Source organism: Pezoporus occidentalis, unplaced genomic scaffold (genome assembly GCF_034315485.1).
Source record: "Pezoporus occidentalis ecotype Australia unplaced genomic scaffold, CSIRO_AGI_Poc_V1 ctg182, whole genome shotgun sequence".
NCBI classification, from domain to species: domain Eukaryota; kingdom Metazoa; phylum Chordata; class Aves; order Psittaciformes; family Psittacidae; genus Pezoporus; species Pezoporus occidentalis.
Genome location: NW_026913662.1, coordinates 1,664,654 through 1,689,616, shown reverse-complemented (window position 1 = coordinate 1,689,616; position 24,963 = coordinate 1,664,654). Strand labels below are relative to the sequence as shown.

At 40.5% G+C, this 24,963-nt stretch overlaps 1 protein-coding gene across 1 annotated transcript; it reads right to left on the bottom strand.

Moving 5' to 3' along the window:
- Positions 1 to 1,279: 1,279 nt before the first annotated feature.
- On the bottom strand, positions 1,280 to 24,840 carry GALNT8 (polypeptide N-acetylgalactosaminyltransferase 8). Its single transcript, XM_062615538.1, has 11 exons — positions 24,022 to 24,840; positions 20,712 to 21,000; positions 17,848 to 18,014; positions 17,026 to 17,209; positions 13,873 to 14,070; positions 10,268 to 10,382; positions 8,091 to 8,276; positions 6,549 to 6,686; positions 5,705 to 5,800; positions 4,947 to 5,114; positions 1,280 to 3,614 (listed from the first exon to the last, which is right to left on the bottom strand). The coding sequence occupies exons 1-11, from the start codon at positions 24,215 to 24,217 to the stop codon at positions 3,444 to 3,446; spliced, it is 1,908 nt and encodes a 635-aa protein (XP_062471522.1). The 5' UTR covers positions 24,218 to 24,840; the 3' UTR covers positions 1,280 to 3,443.
- Positions 24,841 to 24,963: the final 123 nt, after the last annotated feature.

The following is a 24,963-nucleotide window of genomic DNA, read 5'->3' as shown; positions in this document are numbered from 1 at the left end:
AAAGCTGCTGCCATTATCATTGTTGCTTCAGGCACTTTTAGCAACAGATGGCACATATTGGGGAGTTTTGCAGGCAAACACACACTATAAGGTACCATTTTGCCTTTTCTGGGAGGAGATTTTGGGAAGACTAAGGAATACAAGTAAATTTACAGTGAACAGATGGAAAAACATGCTCTGAAGTAACAGCAACTCTCCCAAATATTAGAGAAAAAAAAATAAAACAGTTTGCAATCTAATCTGAGGTTACAAATATGACTGTAACTGCCATATCTGGGTAGACAGAATTTACCAGGGTTGAGGAAATACAAAACCATTGCTGAACTCACATTTGCTACAGGGAGTTGAGCTGAATACTGAAGTTAGTGTATGGTTTCAAGCACAAAGCTTTAAGCAAAGCCCCAGTGCCATACTTCCCAGACATGAGAGACAGGGGTATGACCCTGTTCTAACCTGGGTGATTGATGGACCCCCTATCTCATTGGTAGTCTTCAGGCTTGCATGGTGTACTGAGGGCTTCTGGGCGGCTGACTGTGAGCAGCTCTACCCTTTAGTTCCCAGTGATTCAGTTACCCACTGATCCTGACTGGATTGTTCTCAATGCAAGCAGAGTGCTACACTGCACTGATAACACTTAAGCTTAATAATAGGATCATGGAATGGTTTGGATTGGAAGGGACCTTAAAGCTCATCCAGTTCCAATTGCCTGCCATGGGCAGGGACACTTTCCACTAGACCAGGTTAATCCAAACCCCATCCAACCTGGCCTTGAGCACTGCCAGAGATGGAGCAGCCACAGCTTCTCTGGGCAACCTGTGCCAGTGTCTCACCACCCTCATAGTAAAGAACTTCTTCCAAATGGTTAATGTTTCAAAAGAGGTAGTTTCACAAAGAGGGAGGAAAATGAGGAGGTAAATCTAAATTTGCCACTTGAGTTTAGAGAAGTCAATCAAATAAAAAATGTGAATGAAAGCAGTGGTGGCTTTAATTATCTTATTATTGATTATCACAGTTCCACCACACATTTAATCTGTCACCCGGGGATTTAGTTTGGCCAGAACTAAATCCCCTGGTGACAGATTAAATGATTCTGTCTGTTCTCTGATTTAGTTTCTCCTTAAAGGGATTGACAATTTATAGTCCCTTAAAGAGTTACTGTCTCCAGACTGGCTCTTCTCCCCATTCCACCAGACATTAAAGAAGAAATCCTTTTTTCCTCTTCTAATTCTTCCTCCCAAGGTGGATTCCTGTTGCACATGCAGTAAAGCCAAACCAAGGAGGAAAGCACTAGTGTTCTACCCATTCCACTAAGGCTTACCTGCATGGTAGTAGGTAACTCGGTGATTTTGTTTATATTTGCTCTGAGTTAAGCTGTCCCACTCCTTTGCGGCCACACACCCATTAAAACTCCTGCCTATTATGTTATTTTTACTACCTGTCTTCAGCACTCTCGTGTCATTTTGCAGGAGCTGAGGTGATTTTCTGCAGTTCTGAAAATTCAGCCAATGACTGGTTTTCAGGGCAAGAATAGATCCCATTCCATGCTATGCCACAGCCATAGCTGTCTTCTTGTAATACAGCATGGCAGTAGAGTCCTACATCCATTGCTTCCTTGCTGAGGAATCACACATCAATTGCTTCATCACACAGTGAACTTTCGAGTTCAAAAGTGTTACTAGTGAGAGTAATGTATTGCTACTGTAGCACCAAAACCATGGAATTATTATTTATGTCCCATTATGCATCCCCAGAAAATTGAAGTCTTTCTCTTATGGCTACTATCTCTTCTCATTACAAAAACTGGCCAAAAAAGTCACATTTGTGAGGGGGGAACAGGAAATTAAAAAGACTTACACTTGAGATAAATCAAAATATTTGAGGCATCTTGTTTCAGTGTTGAACCCTGTGTATGACTAGAGGCCACACATTAAGAACCAGGAAACCTAGACATTCTGGAACATTTTGATGTTCTTTCAAACTCTAAGTTCAAACCAAAATTGTCCAAAACATATGTCTATTACATTCTATTGAAGTGGCATATTAAGATGGAAAAAGCATATGTAAACACTTTTTATTAATCATCACCACTAGGCCAGATTATCATTTCAGTTGTGCTGGCAAAATTCTGTCTTCATTGTGCTTGTCAAAATGGTAGTCCTGTGATTTCAGTAAGACACAGTATTGAAGATGCAGAAAACAACCAGAAATTCCTCTTTCTTCAGTGTCTTTGGCTTTGATTCAGGACAGGGAATAAAAGTGGATTTTAGAAATTTAAATTCAATCTGGTTAAAATGTGGCATTTTTAAGAATGAGTTTCTGGAGCAGAAAAATACAGATCCTAAGGACCTTTCTTTCAGAGCTTGTCCATTTCCAATCCTGAATATCAGGGCCAGATTGTTCACATTTAGTTTACAGAAAAATTAGAAAGATAAAAACCAAATAATATTGGGTTAGACTCAAACAAATAGTCAAACAAACCCTGAATACACTTTCTATTTGGATAAAATGTTTGGCACCTTTTTGATAACAAAATTACTTCAGGCTGAAACTCTATATAGCTTCAATGAGTTTACTTTACAGGAGCTCCCTTTAACAAACAAGTGTAAGTCCTAGGAGTGGTTACTCTAAGAATTAAGACAACCAGTTCCACCTAACCCTATTTCTACAAGAGCTCATATCCTGTCTACTTGGAAGTTGCCTTCCATTAGCAACTCATGCTGTTATTTTACTGTTTCTTTGATAGACGTGTTACTGTATTGGACTCCTACTGGTTTGTGGCAACTACTGAGTTCAATCTCCTTGTTTCCAAGCACTTGACTGAATTTTATCCATGTCGTCACATGGTTGGTGCAAACTAATTTCACATAGGTAAACACAATGCAGCCTTAGTGTGTCACACTGCTGAATCTAATAAACTTTACTGAGAAACTGAATCATGTCCAGGAAAATTATATTTACAGGAGAACAAGGATGTATTTCATTTCAGCCATTCACACGAGTACATCTTGACAAGAAGTTTTGCATTATCTATATGACCCAAAAATGGTCTAATTCAGCCTGAGATAAACCATGTACAAGAAGTCAGACCCACTTTCATTTCTTCTAAATTTTCATATCTAACCAAAATGCCAAAGGTAGAAAGTTAGAGATCTTACACCAGTCTTTCATTAATGAGTACCCAGGCACTTCCAAAGGACAACATAAGGCACTCAGGTGGGTTGATAGACCCTTAGACATAACTACTGCTCTCCAGTGACAATAAAAGAGCAAAGACAGTTCCCTTCCTAACTGAGGAAACTCGGGGGGTGATGCTCCAAGAGTGCAAGTAGTTCCTGCAGTAACTACTACCTTGGAAAATCATGTGTAAATAAACTCTTGAAAGCAGCACTGCTTTCAGTGCTGCATTATGAGCATAGCAGTTTTCAAGGAAGAACATCCTCCAGTCAGTGCTGTGCCTTCTGTTGCAGGTCTTTTGTCTTTCCCCAGTCCTTAACCGTGTGCTGGATATTCCACCTTTGTCCTGTGCAGGTCTGCATTACAAGTCTATATGAATATGGATTATCTGCTGCGATTTCGAGGCATCTTTTAGTGCTCCTGTTGATTACAGCCGATCCCTACAAAAGGAAAGGAAAGATGAGAGAAGCTGAGGGCTTATAAATTTAATGAGAAGCTGAGAGCTTATAAATTTAGTGCTCAGTCAGGAAGCAATTCTCTTGACCTTTACAAATGTGTCTGAGAAACACTAGTAGGTCAGAGACCTGAGAAAAAAAAGTTGTGTTTTCCTCAGGCTGATAATGCATGACAGCTTATGGAACATTATGAGGCATATTAAAATATATGCAGAGGCTTATTTTGTGTCTGCTTTTTCAAGCTGGGGGGAGGGAGTGGGTATTTTTTGTGGGTTTATGGGGTTTTTACAGCTTAAATAATTTTAGTAGATTTTAATACTCTATCCCACTTTGAAAGAAGAGAGCTAATAACAGGTAAGAATATTAATATATTATCCCTAAGTCAATATTTCAATACCAATTACTGTGAATGAGGTGAGGTGTGATTAAGTCAACCCATCAGGCCAGAAATGAGGCTTTTCCTAAGGTGCTGGGCTCCAGAGCAAACAGGATGTTAGCTGGCTCCTTCAGGCAGCCAGTTGTTTCACTATGATAATTCTTGATGCACACAAGGAACTGGAGGTTTACTTTTAAGGTGGGTCTAAACCCCCCAGAAAATATATATGCACCTTTTTCTAAGTTTCATGGTTACAGACCAGACTAAAGATAAAGACCATGTTCGCAGAATTTCTGGAGACCATGTAGATCTATACTATTTGGGTCACTGAATACTTTATCTTTCACCAGTTCAACTCCAATATTCTCTACCACTTGCTCACAAGATTTGTCTCCTGCTTAGGTTTTCACTGAGAGATGCAATAAACAGGCCCATACATTATGTGTAAAATTAATTAATTATTAATTACATAAAGCTAATAAGGTTTGAACTGCCTGAGAGGGCAGAAGCTGCATGGCTTCCTTTCCCACCTCTCCTTCCACTGTTATCACTGGTGCCTGTTTATCCTGCCCCAGCAGCATGACAGTACCTGTCTTAGACTAGCTGACTAAGCTGGTATTATCATATTCTGTATTCAGAGGCACTGAAAGCATCATTTGGGATCTTAAGCATGTCAGCATCAGTTGGCATAAATCCTGCACAAATGGAACCTGGTTAAATTCTGGTAACTCAGTTTCAGCTGTGTGACCATCCCCTTGTTTTTAAAATCACACACCCCTGAAGACTCAACCACCTTCACCACAGCTCTTGCAGTGGCACCTGCAAGCCCTGAAAATTAAGGCAAAGTTATTCAGAAACAAACCTGCTTTGCAAGGAAGTGTCCAAGGATTCATTATAATGGGAGAGCTTATTGAAAGGTGGGGCTATAGAAATCCACCTACCTGCCTAAAATCCCAGTGCAAGTTCAGACCTTTATTCACAGCTATGTCACATTTCTCTAAAACAGGCTGGTCCCCATTCCCAGGGTCTGTTAGGCATCTATCACCTGTATTCCGTCGGGCTTGTAAACCTCCTACATACATTTCTCCAGTGCTGTGATAAAAGATGTGCTGAAAGGGAAGGTGACACTGCTGTCAGTAAATTCAGATACAAGGGAAATCTCATAAGCAGGTGACAGCAGACAGTTCCAAAACTGATATTGAGAAGTATCAGCTGTACAGCACCAGCATTCATTGAGCTCTCAGTAATTAAACCAGGATGAATTTGACCCTCTACAAAATCTTTCTGCTTTCCAATGAAAAACAAAATCAAGATGCTTACAATTGAATGGTAACCCTTAGCTTCCCTCCTTCTGAGGGGACGGTCAGGGTGGTGTGAGGAAGAGATCTGCCTCTCTCCCATTTTATCCCAGTGATCTTCTATTAATCAACAAGATCAATCAGTATCAACATGAGGTCTCACAGTTTTTTGGCAAGGCTAAACCAAAAGCCTTAGTTTAACACACATAGATCTCCATGGGAACCTGCTCTGCTTCCAGTTACATTGGGCAGCACAATTTAATGAAATAAAGGTTAATATTTCCCTTTAGATATCACAGAGATAATAATTTCGAAGTGCTGATTGCATGGTCCTGTGGAGGCCTGAAAGGAACAGTTAGCAGTGGCTTTTACATGAAGAACTGGTCAGTTGCTTGTATTACCTGTGGTGGGTATGCATGGCATGGATACATAATTGGTGTGTTTCCAGGGACAGGGCCTTGATCAATACAGATGTCTTCTTTCAATGTGTTTTTCATCTGCAGAATAAACCAGGAAATTTACTGTGAGGTACAGCAATCCCGTTTGCAACTCTTCACCACTAATTTTAGAAACTGTTCTGAGAGCAAGGTTACTTTATTTGGAACTCTGCACTGGATCCTGAAGTGGAAGATACAATATGGGTTTAGAAAATAAATCTCAGATTACCTCAATAGAAATAACACACTGTAACAAAAAAAAAAAAGCAAACGTAAGGTCCGTCAAAGACTCATTGACATCATGCCATGTAGCACCATGTCAGAAGTCACCAAGCAGCTCCAGACAGGTAAGTACCAGTGCTAAGCTCCAGCAAGACATGCAAGCTTGGGTATAGAAAATGCTATCTTGATTCATATGTGCATGCTTTCCAAATTATCCTGGTAATCGCTGCAGAAGAGAATCCATACTACTATATTGAAAAATTCAGGTCCTTGCGAAAAGATATTGATCCATTCTTGGTTGGTCAATAGATGAGTGCTGCACATAGTAGAAAGCCACACATCAAGCACTTTCCCAAACTACTGTTGTTCCCCCATCAGCACACACACAATAAACACAGTTTAGAAATTCTAGACCAACAACTAATATGAAAAAGAATTTATAAAGCTTTAGTGCCTAGGAAAAAAAAATCAAAGTATTTTTAAAGTTTCTAGGAAAATATAATTAGCAAAACAGTGTTCACAACTCTTCCTAACAGTAGAGCTAATGATTTGTTCCATGTTTCAAATAAATATACTCCATACTTACTGTTCCATAACCAACAATGTTGGGAAGAAATATTAAATTAGGGTAAATGTTCTTTATGTACCAGTCAAAGCCTTTACAGTTCAGTTTTTTCCTTAGGTCCTTTCTGGAAGAAACATCTCCAAAGTCTATTCCAGGATTCTGCAAGAACACCGTGTTTAATTTCAGGACATTAAGATGGCCTGGGAAACTAGGGAAAATACAAATTTATTTATCCATATTGTCTATTTATAACATTAAAACTATAGCTAAAGTTTTATTTGTAAAAAAAATGTACAGGATTTCAGAACATGTTTTGCCTATAAATGCCAATAAATCAGTGAAAAATTAACATATCATTTCATAAATATAGACTATCGGAGCTAGATATGACTAGGAAGTAGTTTCCTTATTTCATACCAAAAAAACAAACCCTAGCTCAAAGTGAAAAATAAGACAGAGCTTGTTAACAACTTTAATACGATCAATAGTCTCTTGACTGCAATACTCATCTCATGTGGGAGCAGTCAAGATTCAAACTATTGTTTACAAGACTGTGTAAATTCTTATACAAAGTGGAAAGCTCCAGCAGGGAAGTTTGGTATCGATCAGTCCAACAGGAACTTACACCCTGCCTTTAAGCATTTTTGTAAAATGCAGCCTGTGGCCTAGATAAGTTAGGTTAGGAATTTCAGATAGACTTGAACCACTTTTTGATGACTGACATTTTCAGATGAAAAATACCAAATACTTATGGTAGAAATTAATTAAAGAAGTTTTCATTTATGCTATATGACTATATATTTTAATTTGTTTCTTTAGTATCTATTCAAGAAAACATAAGGAGTTGGGAGTCTATTCCTTTTTTAAAGATTCATAAATCCATTGAAGTGCAGGCTGGGAAAATTCATAAGGTTTTTTATTAACTGAAGTTATCAATATTTAAAAGACCTGGTCTTGACATTTCCAGTATCTTCAATACTTTGCGCAGGAGGAAAGTTAAAACTGTATTGAGAAGTACCGAAGTTAATCAAATGGACAAAAAAACCCAAACCACTGTAATTTAAGGGATTATTATTATTTTAATTCCCTGGTATTACCATTTTTCAGCTTTCCAAGAGTGCTATAAAACTTTCCCCTTTTTCTTCCAGGAAAACAAAAGCAGAACTTTGGGCTGCAGAAAGGAGAACTCACTTAATAAAAGTAATTGGTTATGTGATGAAGAATAATTGAATTCTCTATTTAAAGTTTAAATATCATTTAAAAAATATCCAGGGACACCCATTGCTAGAGACATGCTTTTTCATGCAAAAATTATTAATATTTCAGGTAAAATATTCCCTACATTCCCTAAAGAAGTTAAAATACATGTTAAATAATTTCATTGTAAGCTAGGCATCAGCTCTTGGTTTGAGCCTAACTGGAACATGTCTATAATCATGCCTCTTGGATGCCATCTATTTCAACAATTATTAATATATCAATATGAATTTTTTTTCCACATGCTCTTATTTGACCACTCTTAGACTCTGGATTCCAATTTGAAAAACAGAGAAATGCTGTTACCTCAATTGGAAGATTCCATGCAAAGTAGACCATGTACTTGTAATCATCCATCCACACCTCCGCTACCCGCAAGGCGTTGCGTTTTACAGCAATGCTCAAGTCCGGCAAGTAAGGCTTGTGAGCTCTTTCCAAATGAGCAATTCTTGAACAGGGCAGCACTTCTACTTTACCTCCACACTGCCAAGCCTAGGTCAAGAAGAGAGAATTTGAGGTAAAGTTGCCTATCTATTCTTTGCACTTTTTAAAATCAAAGAATCATAGAATAGTTCCAGTTGGAAGGGACCTTCGAAGGTCATCTAGTCGAATCCCCCTGCAATGAGTAAGCACATCTTCATTTAGATCAGGTTGCTCAGAACCACATCCAGCCTGGCCTTGAATGTCTCCAGGGATGACGCAGTCACCACCTCTCTGGGCAACCTGTGCCAGGATTTTACCACATTCACTGTAAAAATTGTTTTCCTCACATCCAGCCTGAATCTCTCTTTAAAAAAGCCATCACCCTTTCTTTAAATCCATCACCTCTCATCCTACAGCAACAGGCCCTGCTAAAAAGTCTCTGCCTAGAAAGTGCTTCCATTTCTGCTCCCCCAACTCCTTCATCAAATAAACTGACATGCTCTCAACATTCAAAACTCTATTTCCTGGCTAGAGTGAGTGAAATGAATTTTCCAGTACCTTTCATTTCACTATGTGTGGCCCTATCAGAGTCCAGGAGAGTAAAGGCATGTTCTTTCTTCTTTCTCTTTGCCATCACCATTTACAAAACTACTCACCAATTGCCTGTGACAAGGCATTCTGGTCAGTTGGCATAGATGCAGTAAGACAAACTGTTTCATACCTCCAAGTGATGATCTCACTAGAAGCTAGACTGCTAAATAGTGTAGTGGTTATGGGCCTGAATCCTTCAGAAGTGGTGACATTTCCCAGATTATGCGAAGAGCAAAACTGGTCCTGCAAAATCTGACACACTAGGGACAATTCTAGAGAAAGAAAAAAGTCCAGTGGACTCCTGGAAAATGTCTTCATGGAATTTGAAGAGATGCCCAAGCAGGACAAAACCAAGGATTCAAAAGTACAGAAGCTCCAAAAGCACAAAGGTCCATCTAGCCTAGTATTCTGTGCCTACAGTGACTGCAAATTTATTTCTAGGGAAGGCTGAGAACAGTACAAGTATGTATGTTACCTCTCATAGCCCCCAGTTATTTTCAGGTGAGGGGATTTTGTGCATATTCCCATGATTCTTTTTTGGTTTACTAACTCTGAGTAGGTTTTTCATCCATAACTGTTCAGCCTCCCCACAAATGACTGCAATTTTTTAAGACCCACAATATCCTTTGGAAGGAGCTCTGTTCCTGGTCTCTTGGACTGGCCTGCTACTGGAAGAATTAAGTACTTCATTCTCATGTTTGTTTTGAAACTGGTTACTGACTTCTGTCAAAGCCCCCTTGTTTTCATACTTAACAGAGAAAGAGAATAATCAAACCCTTTTTTCCTAGACATGTAAGTCTTGATGAAAAGGTTTATAAATCTCATGTCTTATCATCTTCTCTCTTCTTTATAGGGATAAGCATTATGTTCATTTTTTTCTTCTCAGGTCTTCCAGAATATCTCCAACCACCAATACTTTTAAAAAATACTCATCAATAGAATTTTTAGTGCTCTTATTTGTTCCCTAATAACTAAATACACTCCAGATGAAATTATTCGGGGGGAAGCCTCCATTCTTGATTTGAAGACACCAAAATTTGAAGAAGACACTACTTTCAAGGGCAGATAGACCTATTTCTGGTTTGGATTTTTTTTTTTTTTTTGGGGGGGGGGGGGGGGGGGATGTTTTGGGGTTTTTTCCTCTAATGCTTAATTTAATTTGATCTTATCTTATTCTTCTACTGAGCAAGGAGACATTAAATTTCTGAAAGAACCACATCTTGAAAGATTCAGTATTCCCTCACTGAATTAGGATTTTGTGTTAGGAGTCAAAATCCTTGAGAAATATCAACAAATGCCTGCTGATGCTTTTGGAAATCTGTCACTTCCATTTAGTACCCAAAATAAAACAGAATTGTTCTGAAATACTAACCCATGCTTGGACAATAGCCAGTGACCTGCATGCTTTCAAAAAAAATCACATACTAGTTTTCACTGTCTTTCTAAAAAAGATGAAAAAATAAGCTTACCCTTAGGCCAAGTTCCACATTTTCTCCTCCATATATGTGCATTCCACTGTCCAGTACACCAATCTCACCCAAAAATTTCCTATCTGCAGCAATAATCCCCATTATAGATGGGCTTCTAGAGAACCAAACAAGTAAAATAAGAAAGAAGTAGGAATTATGGGAATAAAGTCAACTAGCCATCAATCACATCTTGAACTTACAGAAGGATTCTAGCTGTATCCAAGAAGGAGCAACAGATTTATTTCAGAGCAACATGCAGATCAACATTCAAGAGTCCTGAAGACAGCAAATAAACTTGATCAATGGTCTAAAAAGCATGATATAGTATCTTTTAAAGAATTAGATCTATTTTGAGTGATGTCACAAAAGTTTTAACATATTTAAAACAAGAAGAAATTAGAATGAACAGTTGCACAGAAGAATTGGGTTGGACATTATGGAATTTTACCTAACATTAAGGAAACTTAAACACTAAAGCCCATTGCAAAGAGGGACTGTGGAATCACTGTCAATTGAGGTTTTGAAAGACAGATGAGATGACTGGCAGGACCGATTCCCCTGTGGATGAATCCATCCTACATGGGGGGGAAAGAGGACTGAAAGGGGATTTGGCACTCTCTTGATATCCCCATTCTTCATGACCAAACCCACTTCTATTTTCTCTGGTCCAAGATCTGTGGACATTCCCCCATGAAACATTCCTTAACCTACATTTGGCTTGCTTTTATTCCATTCTCCTGCCTGAATGATTATTGCTCACTATATGTTTATAACAGAGAGAGAAGTGTGCCAATTTCACCCATAGTTCTTTCTATAGGTATCTGAGCAGACTTGTCTCCAATGCTCTGCTCCCAAGTGTAGTAGTACATGAACAAAGAAATCTGCCACCTTATCTGACAAATGCAGGACATAATTTTCAAATGTTTTCTCAGTGCCTTTCCTCCTCAGATCTATACAGTAAATTTTAAAGCCCTTCATATAAATAAATGTGGTGGATTAACCTTGACTGGCTTCTACCAGGTGCCCAGGAAGCTGCTCTCATTCCTCCTCTGCATGACAGGGGACAATAATAAGATAAAATAGCTCATGGGTTAAGATAAAGATAACGAGGTTGTTCACCAGTTACCATCACCAGCAAAATAGACTCAGCCTGGGGAATGCTAATTTAATTTATTGACAATTAAAAAAAGGACTATAGTAAGAAACACAAAACCAAAACTAAACCATCTTCCCATCATCCTTCCTTCTTTCCAGGTTCAGCTTCACTCCTGGCCCTTCTACCTCCTCTCCCTACCCCAAGCAGTGCATGGGGATGAAAAATGGGGGTTATAGTCAATTCATAAAACTTCATCACTGCCACTCTTTTCTCCTCACACTTTTCTTTTGCCCCATTTTGGGGTCCTCCCTTGGGATACAATCCTCCATGAGCTGCTCCAACATGGGTCCTTTTCATGGACTGTAGTTCTTCAAGAGCTGCTCCAGATTGGGTCCTTTTCTGCAGGGTACAGTTACTCAGGAGAAGACTGTTCCAGCACAGGTCCCACACAGGCTGAAGTTCTTGACAGAAAACCTGTTCCTGCCTGAGCACTTCCTCACAGGTGGCAGTACCTGCCAGGATCCTACTCCAGCATGGGCTTTCAATATGGAAGGAAAAGAGCATCTTCATAGAATCATAGAATAGTTAGGGTTGGAAAGGACCTTAAGATCATCAAGTCCCAACCCCCCTGCCATGGGCAGGGACACCTCACACTAAACCATATCACCCAAGGCCTCATCCAACCTGGTCTTGAACACTGCCAGGGATGGAGCATTCACAACCTCCCTGGACAACTTATTCCACTGCCTCACCACCCTAACAGGAAAGAATTTCCTCCTTATATCCAATCTGAACTTCCCCTGTTTAAGTTTTAACCCGTTACCCCTTGTCCTATCACTATAGTCCCTAATGAAGAGTCCCTCCCCAGCATCCCTATAGGCCCCCTTCAGATACTGGAAGGCTGCTATGAGGTCTCCACGCAGCCTTCTCTTCTCCAGGCTGAACAGCCTCAATTTTCTCAGCCTGTCTTCATATGGGAGGTGCTCCAGTCCCCTGATCATCCTCGTGGCCCTTCTCTGGACTTGTTCCAACAGTTTCATGCCCTTTTTATGTTGAGGACACCAGAACTGCACGCAATACTTCAAGTGAGGTCTCATCTTCCTTCAGGACATATCCGCCTGCTCCAGCGTGGGGTCCTCCACATGCTGCCATGTGTTTATCTGCTTTAGCATATTCCTCCATGGGCTGCTGTGTGAATATCTGCTCCTGTAGGCTCCTCCACGGGCTGCTATGTGGATATCTGCTCCAGTGGGGTCCTCCACAACTGCCCTATGGATACCTGTTCCACATGATCCTTCCTAGGATGAATCCTCCACATGTTGCAGGGATGCAAGCTGTTTCACTGTGGTCCTCCCCACAGGCTGCAGGGAAAATGCTCCAGCACCTGGAGCATCACTTCCTGCTTCACTGACCTTGGTGTTTGCAGGACAACTTGTTTATCTCATATTTCTTCCTCACTCCTCTCTCTCACAGCTCCTGTGCAGCATTTTTTACCCCATTTTACATACATTACTACCACCAGCATTACTGTTTGGCTAAGTTCTGGCCAACACAATGTATATTTTGGAGTGAGCTGGAACAGGCTGTGAACAGGTGAGAGGGGCAGCCTCTCACCTCTTCTCACAGAAACCAATAATTTATCCTTTCCCACCACCAAAACCTTGACACATAAGTGCAATGAAATAAGATAGGGTTACACAAATCTGATTACTATACCTTATCTCATAGGGGTTTTTAGTATTGTTTGCTAAGTGGCTGTTAACAGATGAGAGAGTCAACAACACCTGACATCCTTGTAGAACAAGGAAGCAAATGGTTTTATATATTCAGGATGAGATGGCTACTATTATCATAGTACCAGCAACCATTCCGTGTTGAATACATAAACTAATCTAAGCAGTTAAGGAAGGTATCAGTAACAGAAGCAAATATATTGGCTCTTAAGCGTAGCAATAAGGGGTCACTTCAGGTGTAACAGCTGGTGTAAGTGCTCATGTTTTTTCTTGCTTCTATGTGACTCACAAGTGGTAAGGGTTGAAAAAAGCTGCCCAAGATCACTGCAATCATATACCACTCCAACATCTCCACAGAAATAACTGCACAACTTAAACCCGAGTCCTCACAGATCAGACATGCAATTGGCCAGCAGAGTTGTAAGATTGTTTGGCATATTGTCGGGCAAGTATGGAGAAGGGCCACACTTTATCTTGCACAGTCGATAAATATTGCTACCACACTCCTAGCTAAGGAACATAATACAGAAGAATGAATGAGTTGGGGATTGCCTGAAAATCTGACAGCAGAATCAGCACAGGGCTGATTCAACAACCCTGCAACTGGTGTATTGAGATTTTCAGGGCTGCTAAAGAACCCACATTTCCAAACCAAATATAGAGATATAAAGTGCTTCATAGGTATCTATCCCACCACCTATGAAAAATCTTCCCTCTGCTTGCTCTACATTTGTATCATGTATCTTGGCTCACCCTCAAATGCTATTCATACTTACTGGACTGGAGCTGTTTCATCTTTCAGAGCATACCATTCAGCTGGTAAAGGTTCATAAAGGCACCAGAGTGCCCAGTCAAATCCATCTGCAGCCACTGAATACTGAAGAAGCTCAAAGTCATCAAAACGAATATTGTCAAATACTGGTGATATTATAATAGTGCGATCTTCTTTTAGTCGAGACAGAATAGGTTCAGCCCTACCAAAATTAACAAGCAGAGTATATTCATCTTGAAAAAAAATGGAAATCTGATGAACAGTACTAACTTTACAGCCTGTTTCTAAAACTGGGTTAGCTACTTTATGTAAGCTATTTACTTTAGCCTCTACAAAAAGTTATATGCCAGTCTTGGAGTACTAATAGCCAAAATTGTTAATGCCATGGCTCAACTCTCTCTTCTATTAGACTGTTTCTGCATTTTAACTGTCACTAATAAAAATAACAGTAAATTTCACTTTTAAATCTCTGAGTTTATTGTTACCTGGGAGCCCTGGGTTCAGCAGTAGCAGTCATTTTTCTCCTTCTCAGTAGCTGGTGCAGTGCAGTGCTTTTAACTTTCAGCCTGGGAACAGCACTGAAAACACCACTGTTTTTAATTCTTGCTAAGTAATGTTCAGTCTGACCAAGGACTTTGTGAGTCTCATGCTCTGTCAGGGAGGAGGGGAAGCCAGGAGGAAGCAGAGACAGGACACCTGACCCAAACTAACCAAAGAGGTATTCCATACCACAGCACGTCATGCCCAGGATGTAGAACTGGGGGCAGTTACCCGGAAGAGCTGGATCACTGCTCGGTCAGGCTGGGTATCGGTCGGCGGGTGGTGAGCAGTTGTATTCTCTTCCCTTGTTATTTCCCTTATCATTATTATTATTGGTGGTAGTAGTAGTGGGTTTGTGATATACCTTAGTTACTGGACTGCTCTTATCTCAACCCATGGGAGTTACATTCTTTTGATTCTCCTCCCCATCCCTCTAGGAGGGGGGGGAGTCAGAGAGAGGCTGCGTGGCTGGGCTTAAACCATGACACTGAGTCTGCTTCCTTCAGGCTCCAGACAGTCCTCAATATCTCCATGAAGAGACAAAAAAGGAAAAGGAAAGGACCCCAGGGGGTGCTGTAAGTCCTGAGGTTGGTCATTCACCATCTTTTCCCTGTGCCTTGATGGTACATCTGGCGTATGAGGGAAAGGGTGTGACCGATCAATGGACCCTATGATCAATGATGGAAGAAGGCTCAGAGAAGAGAGGCAAGGATGATGTGCTCATAAAGCTCAGAAGAGAATGTATGGAATGACCACAGCTATCATAAAGGAAGCTAAACTTATCCCAACACCAAGGGAACCAGAGAATGGCCTTTCCTGCAGGTAAATGGCAGTATCAGTTGAGTGGGTCTACTGGTTATGTATGTGACCTTCCTAAAATAATCAATAGAAAGCATTATCTTCCTAAATTAGACAGACCAACATGGGAGAAGTGTATATCTGGCTCAGCCAACACAGAGTACAAAAACTGAGCATCCAGGAAAATGAACATTAACGAGAGCAACGTGTTGGAGTTGGCTTCAACCCATGTAATCTTTCCAAGCAACTGGGGATGCCCAGCATCTCAAAGGTGAGCATATAAAGAGAAGTAATGTAAATCTCATTTGAAAAGCATTTTATTGAACATTACAATTGCTATATTGTGCTTTTGCTGTGATTTCAGTGTATTGCTGTATCACTTTTTTAAACCAAAATCTCGTGTTTCTTCAAATAAGTAAATTTAGTATTAAAACATTAAACTCTCCTCATATAGAATATATAAAAGAACCTGGTCAGAGAGTATTGGACTCTGACAGAGGGAGTCTTTTTGCTGGACCCCAATTGTTGTTAGCCCTAATAGAACTGACCTCACTACTCCTTACATACTCTTGACATCCTAGCCTACCCCGATGTCATGGTTTAAGCCCATGGGTTGAGATAAGAAGAGTCCAGTAACTAAGGTATAATACAAAACTACTACTACTACCACCACCAGTAATAATAACAATAAGGGAAATAACAAGGGAAGAGAATACAACCACTCATCACCCGCCGACCAATACTCAGCCCAACCCAAGCAGTGATCTGGCCTTCCAGGTAATTCCCCCCAGTTTCCATACTGGGCATGATATGCTGTGGTATGGAATACCTCTTTGGCTAGTTTGGGTCAGGTGTCCTGTCTCTGCTCCCTCCTGTCTTCTTGTGCCCCTCCTCACCGGCAGAGCATGAGATTCAAAGTCCTTGGCTGACATAAACATTACTTAGCAACAACTAAAAATATCAGTGTTATCAGCGTTGTTCCCAGACTAAAGTAAAAAACACAGCACTGCACCAGCTACTAAGAAGGAGAAAAATGACTGCTACTGCTGAACCCAGGGCACCCAATGAGTCCTGAAGCCATGACTTCAGCATTACCTTTAAGGCTGTAACAACTAGGGAGTGCCAGTGTGTTATCAAAAGAGAGATACAGAGCACATAGAGCCATTCTGGCCTGCAAAAGGGCTGGGATAAGAATCTTAATCCCAGAAAGTGAAACATGAACAACAGTCAGCCAGTGAATTCAACAACCCAGGAGGAAAGAATGTAAAGAGATTTCACATAAAAAAGCACCACAGACATCACTACCTAACCAAATATAAACATCCATCATCAGCTGCTTGTTTTGCCTCCCTTTGCAAATAGAGTCCTACAGAGCTATGATGCACTATTAAACTAACAGGCAAAAGCAAACACGTGTTAGCGAAATCTGGAATAAAAAGCCGATTTAAAGTCATAGGGCATTATGGCTGTTTAATTTACTTATAAAGGGCCAAAGCTGCTCACAGTGGAACTAAATGACCTTCATCGTTCTTAATTTCACTGTATAAAGTCTTTTTTCATAGAAATGTAATAAATACACAAAGGTAGGCATTTCTCCTTTCCTCTTTACTAAACAGCTTACTCTGTTACCTGTCTTTGCTACATATTTCCAACAATTATATCCCTTTTCCTCTCAGAAATAAATGAGTGGTGGCTGTTAATTAACATGTGCAAGCCAGAAAAGGAGAACTGTATGCAGGATGCCTGTCTCAGCTAATACAGTTATACTCCTTATCCCCCTCTCCCCACTTCAGAAACTCCCCTGTCTTCATAGGCTTACCATGCCATGTTCACCTCAATATGGGCATCCAAAATTGCAACAACATCTGCAGTTGATGCCTCCCAGCCAGAAATCCGGGCTTGTGTTAGGCCTTGTCTTTTCTGATGTCTGATGATCTTCAGCAGTTCCGAATGCTTTGCATTGTAATTTTTGACTTCTGTTTCCAAAGGTCCTTTCAGATCATCTAGAACCAGCCCCCAAATTTTAGTCATTAAAAAAAAAACAAAAAAGTAAAAGAGTTCATCAGTATTAAGAAATGGAAACGATTATGTAGGCAATGGCTTTCTAACATTTTTCAGATCCAGACTGAAACCTGATTTGTCGTTTGCAATAAAACAGAATTATTCAGGTGCTTACGAATTCAAGCGGCTTATTTTAACAACCAGTTTCCTTCCTTTCAGCAGTTCCTATATTTCATTTACATACAGCGCTATCGTATGGCTTCTAAACTGTACACATATACATCAATGTGTAGAGACTTCAGACATGTGCCATAGCAGCAACCAATTATTTGTCTTAATGCAGTAATTTCTTTATGTATCTTCTACCATGTGGAAAGGAAAGAGAAAATATACAAGCCCTGAAAATGTGAAATGCTCCTGTAAGAGATGTAGGCATACCATCTCCCTCACCAAAGAAGAATATAATGTCAGAGAAAAGGAACAAAAAGCCAGGATCTCCTAGCATCATTTTGGAAATTCATTTAATTTACTTCTTCATTTTGAGAGGTCTACCCTGTGTGCACGCAAAAGGCCACCAACATTCATTTAACACAAAAGTGGCATAAATTAGCAAGACTCCTGCTTTCCCTGGGTCACTTACCATTTGAACTGTAATCATCTACCAGGATGATTTCTTTCAGTAAATGAGCAGGTGTTCTGTTAATTATACTAGTGATTGCACGTAAGATGATTGACAGTCCTTCATTCATAAATATAAGTACAACGCTAAGTGTTGGAAGGTCCTTCGGGTATGTTTTCATTTTACAGCTGTAACAGAAGACAAACAACTTTAGCACAGTTTCTAAAGAAAGAGAGCAAGGCAGCTGCAGGAAAGGAGAATTGGGATTTTCACACAGTGAAAATCAGCATAAGCGCGAGGGAAAAAAAGGAATTCCCAAATCCAAGTTTCATTATGCATTTGGGTTGTGTTATGTATGTATATAAATCACCAGGGTAAAGTTAAAATTTCTGTTAAAAAGAACAGTTACTGTTTCTCAATCCAAAATAATTATAAAATATTGAACCTGAAGAATACAGTTAACTCAGCCAGCAATTATTACCTTACAAGGCAGTGGACATGTGAATAAAATTTGGCTTTTTGCATTTACAAAAGGAAATCACAATGACCAAACCTGACAGCAGACAAAAGCAAATTAGGTAATTATCCCTCCGTATGTGCAATAAAGAACAACAAGGTAGGACTAGCTATACTTATAAACATGCATGTGAGAAGGATTCCCTTGTACAAGAGATCTCTTTAGAAATGCTTGAAAGAGCTTCAAAAGCCCTTCTTACAGAGCAAACCACTCCTTGTGGGACTTCATGCTACCCCACAATAAATTGTTCCCAGTACTGATACAAACTTGTTTTGTGCTATTTGAACACCTCTGGCCTTCTTGCTTACTGTCAAAAGATATATTTATTTATTTTAAGTATATATTTGGGATGTTTGTCAGCTCTGCTAATAGTTATCATCCTGGCCAACAGGCAGATGGTGAGGACTGGGTTTTTCTCATGGTGCTAAGCACTAACTCTCTTTAGAATAGACAACAGAGCATAGCTGGATTCTCTGGGTGATCATTCCTTCCCCTTAGAAACATGTTTATGAAAATACCAGACTGCTTAAGTTGTGTAGCTGCATACTGCAGCTCTGTGAGACATCTTCATGCTTCAGGTAGACCTCTACAGTGTCAACATTTGCACATGTGGAATGTATTTTTGTTGGAATTTCTCCTCTAGCTTTCCTACTCATTAGCACAAAAGCCTGAGGGAATATCTGCAAAGCATGGTCTCTACAAACACCTCCTTATGATGTATTTGTATTTCTTTACGATGCCAAGCAAAAGAGCACCAGGCAGAGCATCCATTCTTTGGGACCACATAGACTTATCATGTGCTTCTTCCAGCCACCTCCATGGTGGCTCCTCCAGAGAGGCCTCCAAAACAATCTCCCAGCAGAGTGGAGATTGTTGAGCTCCGGGCTACCTCAGGACAATCAGTGGCTGGCTCACTACTGCACAAGGCCCTTCTTCCTTGACCTTCTCCTGTGCAACACTACCCCACAGACACACACAGTCAAGGGCAACTTATTACTGCCTGCCCTCGATGGAACCAGGCCCACCTGGAGCAGGATGATGAGGACCCAGTTGCATAAACCTCCCCTTTACACCTTCTGGAGGGCTGCCAGTAAGACCACTCCCCTTTTCCAAGTTTGATATTGTTAATCCATGCCCAGTTTGCAACTCTCTCTGGCCCCCAAGTCCTTTTCTGAAATGCTCTATCAGAATTAGTACCAGTGACTATAGTTACAAAGGTTTAGGCTTATAGTATAAGTGTGATATTCCTCCATGTTTACAGTAGTAAATTTCTGGAAAGCTTACTATTACCTGTTGCAATAAATCATGTACCTCATCATACTATATAGGAAAAAAAGTACTTGCCTTTTTTTAACAGATACTTGTTCTTAATGAGATTTTTAATGGCTACTTATGCCAGCTTCCACAATACCACTGGTCTGCTTAAAAAAAATGCATTACCTATTGGCTTCAAGAACCAACTAGTTAGAATCACAGAATGGTCAGGGTTGGAAAGGACTGCTTGCCTACATTTTAATCCTTTAGATGTTTACCCCACTATATTTTCTGTGTAGTTAAACCTCAGACTGTCTGATAACTTAAGAAGGAAACAGAATGAGAAAATGAGGCTACAAAGAAAACTCACAAGGTCACTGGTCTATTACGCCTGTGCCTACAGTACTAAAGATAAGAGTGCTAGACATCCAGCTCACATGCTGAATCTTCTATCACCCTTCATGGAACTCACTGACTAATAATAAGTTCCAGCCAATTCTCCTGATGGATTTCTAATCATCTTTAAGTAAGCAGTATAGGTATTCCCCACTTACTTTCTGCAACATAGCTAAGAAAAACAAGCATTTTGTTAAAAAGGACAGAATTTTACAATGAAAGGGTTTCCTTCTTCATTGATTATATTTTGGGGAATTTCCAAATAAGGGCAAGGGGGTTAAAAACCACCACTTAGGATATCTCAGCATCTAACAGGCTTACATAAAAGACAACGTAAGAGAAAAGAGAAAGCATGCTTCAGGTGTCCTGCCTTCAGGTTTGAATAGAATATAAACAGACCAGAAGGTCTCATACCTTCTGAACTCTATGGTTAGTTTTTCCCCTCTTTACTGACAGTTAGAAGTCCTATATCAATTATAATGTTAACATTACATTCTTTTCCCTATGTGTTGTCTCTGCACTGTGACTTCTTTTCAGTCTTTGCAGTATTACAAGTCTGAGTGAGATTTGGAAGAAAATTACTGAAAAAAACCCTAAATAAACAGAGCACAAACTGAGATCCGTTCGCAGATGATTTTAAGTTAGTCTAAAGCAATCTAGATCCCTTTCCCTTTAATTTCATATCTCTTTGTGAAGGTAAAGAGGGCTTATACTGCACCTGGGAGATCTGGTGTCTCTGATAGGTCTATCCAGAGGCAGTCGATCACTGAGATAAACATTATACCCATAATTTAAGAAGAGATTCTGTGCAATAGTTTGCTCATCTTCACTTAAATCTGCACCCCAGCGTTGGAACAAAACGGAGTCTGGGTACAGCAAACGGTGTGCAACCTTCTTTTGCTCCTTTGCATTATCAGCTTTGTGGACTTCAGCCTTGGAGTTATCTTGCAGCTTCAGATCATGTCCTATTTGTTTTACATTCTCATGTAATGCTTCCATTGATTTTGCTGATTGAAAATAAAAGAGGATTGATTATAACAGCAGTTGAGAACACTCTCAATCATCATAATTGAGCCAAATTCTCCTTATAACGCTGCAAGTCAAGAGAAGTGCAAAGTTACAGCTAAACTAGTTATTCACATGAGAGTAGGATCAGACCCTCCCTCCTACACATGAACAGTTATTAAACATCACATTTCACAGCACCCTGCATCAGATTCTGCCCTCAATTGCAAGAGCACAGAGCAAGAGACACTGCACTGGCATCCGTGGAGAAATCTGGCAGGCAACACACAAATTGTTAAATCAGGCCCAAATCATTCCCATGATGTTATGCTTGAGTTACATTAATGTATTAATGACGCATAGTAGGATTGCCACCAAAGTCAGGCTGTTGATACCACATTTATTTTGAAAGTAAATGCAGTAAATGAGCCCTTTGCCCTCTCCTTTAATAAGCTTACTGGAATCTTCTGACTTATGCTCAGAAATATACGAACAGGATGAACCCTAATCTCTCACGGCTCTTTTAGGTTCACAATATTGGGCCACAAAGAAAAGTCACAGCCCAAGTGAGATTGTTCTTGAAGGTAAATACAATAAAAGAGACCTTTGTAGCATCTTTTGAATTTCTGCTTTGAACATGGTAAGTCCTAATCTCTTTAGGTCCTGTTAAATTCACAGTATTTGACTGTGCCATAAAAAAAGGCACAGAAAACATGCAGGAGCTAAAGCTTTCTACAGTGAAATTACTGTCCTGGTGAATGAAGGGAGAGGAGGGGACATTTATTTAAATTCAAGTAAGGATTCCAACAATGCTTCTCACATCATCCTCATTCAGAAGATAAGGAAGTAAGTGCTAGATAAGTGGATACCAAGGGGGATTGAACTGCCAAGATCAGAAGGTTGCAACTGCACAAAATCCGGATGGAAGCCAGTCACCAGTGCTGCACCACAGGGGCCTAGACTGGTTCCAATACTGTTTTAATATGGTCATTAATGGCCTTGAAAATGGGGCAGAGTGCACCCTCATTGATTCTGTGCACAATAGCAAACTGCAAGGAGTGGGTGGTACACCAAAGTCCTGCTATTCAGAGGGACCTGAAGAGACTGCAGGAATAGGCCAACAGGAGCCTCATGAAGTTCAACATGTGTAGATGCAAAGTCCCCTGCATCTGGGGAGGAACAGCCCCATGGACCAGCACCAGTTTTGCAGAAAAGGACCTACTGGACACTAAGTTGAACTTGAGCCATCAGTACCCTGGGCTGAATTAGAAAGAGTACTGCCAGCAGTTCAAGGGTCCTTCCCCTTTACTCAGCACTGGTGAGGCCACACATTGGAGTACTGTATCTACGTCTGGGCTCCTCAGTACGAGAGAGACATGGACATACTAGAGCAAATCCTACAAAAAGCCACTAAGATTATTCTGAGAGTGGGCCACCTGTTACACAAGGGGAAGCTGAGAAGCCTGAGAAAGTTTGGGGGTGCAGGGGACTTACTGATGAATATAAATATCTTATGAGAGGTGCTAACAAAGAGTCTCTTTCCTGGTGTCCTGTGAAAGGACAAGAGGCAGTGGACTCAAACTGAAATACAGGGATTTCCATTTAAACGTAAGATGGGGGTGGTGGTTGTTAGTTGTGTTGGGTTCATGTTGTGGTTTTTCGTAAGTGCTGGTGTGACAAAAAAAAAACTGAAACAGGTTGTTCCAGATAGGTTATTAAGTCCCCATCCTGGAGATATCCAAACCCCAACTGGACAATACCCTGGACAGCCTACTCTAGCTATTCATGCTTCAACCAGGGGAATTAGTAGAATACACCATACGCCTTCCAATCTCTACTACTAGGTGGTTCCATGACTAATTGAAGGCTTCAGCTTTCTTTCAAATGGCTCTAAAATAACCTACAGAAATATGCCCCACTATTGATGCCCATGAGAACAGGTGCCAGTGAAGACACTGTCAGCAATAACAATGACATTATGGGATACTGGTGCTTAGGATAGGGAATATGAAACCTGATCAAGACGTACAGAGAAGATTTCTCACCAAATTCAAGGGTGCAAGTGGCATTTTAAACAGCTAGTTTCAGGCTTGGATGATCAAGACATTCTAAGTTTCTTTTTCCGTTCTACACAGCATGCATGTAGCTCTAATGCTAGGAGATCTGGACAATGTAGCAGTTAAAACAATGTCAGCCAGTAGGGTTCTGGCTGCTTTAGGCCTCCTACAGCTACCATGAGGTGATGAGATTCAAGCAACAGAAAAAGAATTGGAAATCAAGGGGGCCCAAAGGAAAAAGAGAGGTGGATTCTTCAGCCCTTATGCAGACAGCTCTACTGTGCCCACTTCCCAAAAGTCCAACCTACAACAGATACCTGAAAACAAAGTCAAAATTCACAAACGCCATTGTGAGAATGAAAAGGCCCTTTCCAAATTAACACTGCTCATACACAAGCACATCTGCTGGGACGCAGCTGGACGTTCACTGTGGTGGGATGAGATAGAAACAGTCCTGCCAGCAGATTTCAGATAATGCTGCCTGGGAACACAGTCCAATCAAGCAGAGTTCATCAAGGTCTTTTCCCCACAGCAACCCCATTGTGTCTGTGCTGAAGGTACATGAAGATTCACAGCTCCTCATTCTGCTCACCCGCACAGCAGAAGCCAAGGAAATGGGGCATTTCCAGTTTCTCTCAAAAAGAGATGGCAAAGTAATGGCAGGAATAATAACCACCTGAGACCGACATGCTGGTACAATTGCTGAACACTTCTAAAACAGTTCAGGTTCAGGAGCTGCCTAATATGCAAAAAAAACCACCATGCTGACTGTGCAAGATTTCATTGTTTTGGGTATAAGCAGAGAACCTATCAGATCTTTTTCAAGCTTACAAGAACAAAAAACAAAGAAAAAAATGCTCTAAAGTGTCCAGGGAAACCCAGCGGTTATTGCTGCTATTATTCAGTCCTTCAGGAAATCTAGATACTTAGTCCTCAGAAAGTTAAGCAGCATGTCATTTTACTTACAGAGGTTATGAATGTCCCAGTCCAAATGGTCCAGTCTCTGAAGGATGGTGTTTTCTTTCTTCAGAGATTGAGGATTTACTTCCAAGGAATCAGGTCTTCTCTTTCTTTGATCTTGCAGTAAGTGCACAAGATAACACACAAACCCTGTGTTCACAATTAACAGTGCAAGCTTACGTGATCTCTTCCAGGGTGCCATTGTGAATTTAAAGGAACTCAGTGTAGTACTGCTGGTTGGAGTTTGCCTGTGGTTCTGGGTCTGCACTCAATCTTCTTTCCAACCGTACTGCTTCAAATAGCCTCTACTTGGCTGAGAGCTAAGACTGCTCAGATGAAGTAATTAACAGTCTAATGAGTCATAGTAGTGATGATGATAAGGTACAGCTACAGGTGATTTCTCTTGCATGCTTACATGTATCTGTGCAAGTTACTGGTGCCAGAGAACACATGCAGCTCCCACTGGCTTGTGTAATGAGTCACGTGAACTGAGTGAGAACCTGGGGTGATGCTGTAGGAAGTGTGGAGTAGATGTCAAAAAACCTGTCATGCAACAAAGCACATGTAAGCATGAACACAGTTCGAATAAAAAGCAAGCCAATTCTGTTTCCTGGTCATCAGCAGCTGGGGAATTGTGAATCTAACCAAACAAAAACATTAAAATACATTAAAATGGATTTTCCATCAGATTTTGAGCTGGCTGTAAGTAATTGTGACTGGTATAGGGCACTCAGGACACTTCAATGGCCCTCTCCCACACAGGCCACTCCTACAGCCCACCTACCCCTGCCAGCTCTACCTAACAAATTCACATAGTACACGTATGTGAATTTGAGGTAGCTCTTGCATACAGAGCTTTCCTTTCCATAAAAATAACCAGGCTTCCTCACACTTCCCGCATCGCTGTCCTACTATGGATCCTCTGCTGGCCACATTCCCTCAGGGCCA

Excerpts from the sequence above, each read along its gene's own strand:
- GALNT8 (XM_062615538.1), bottom strand. The coding sequence starts at position 24,217 with ATGGCACCCTGGAAGAGATCACGTAAGCTTGCACTGTTAATTGTGAAC. Across the intron at positions 10,383-13,872 it reads GATGAAACAGCTCCAGTCCA|AAGCCCATCTATAATGGGGA; the intron begins GTAAGTATGAAT and ends TTGGTTCTCTAG. Across the intron at positions 8,277-10,267 it reads ATGTGGAACTTGGCCTAAGG|GCTTGGCAGTGTGGAGGTAA; the intron begins GTAAGCTTATTT and ends TTCTTGACCTAG.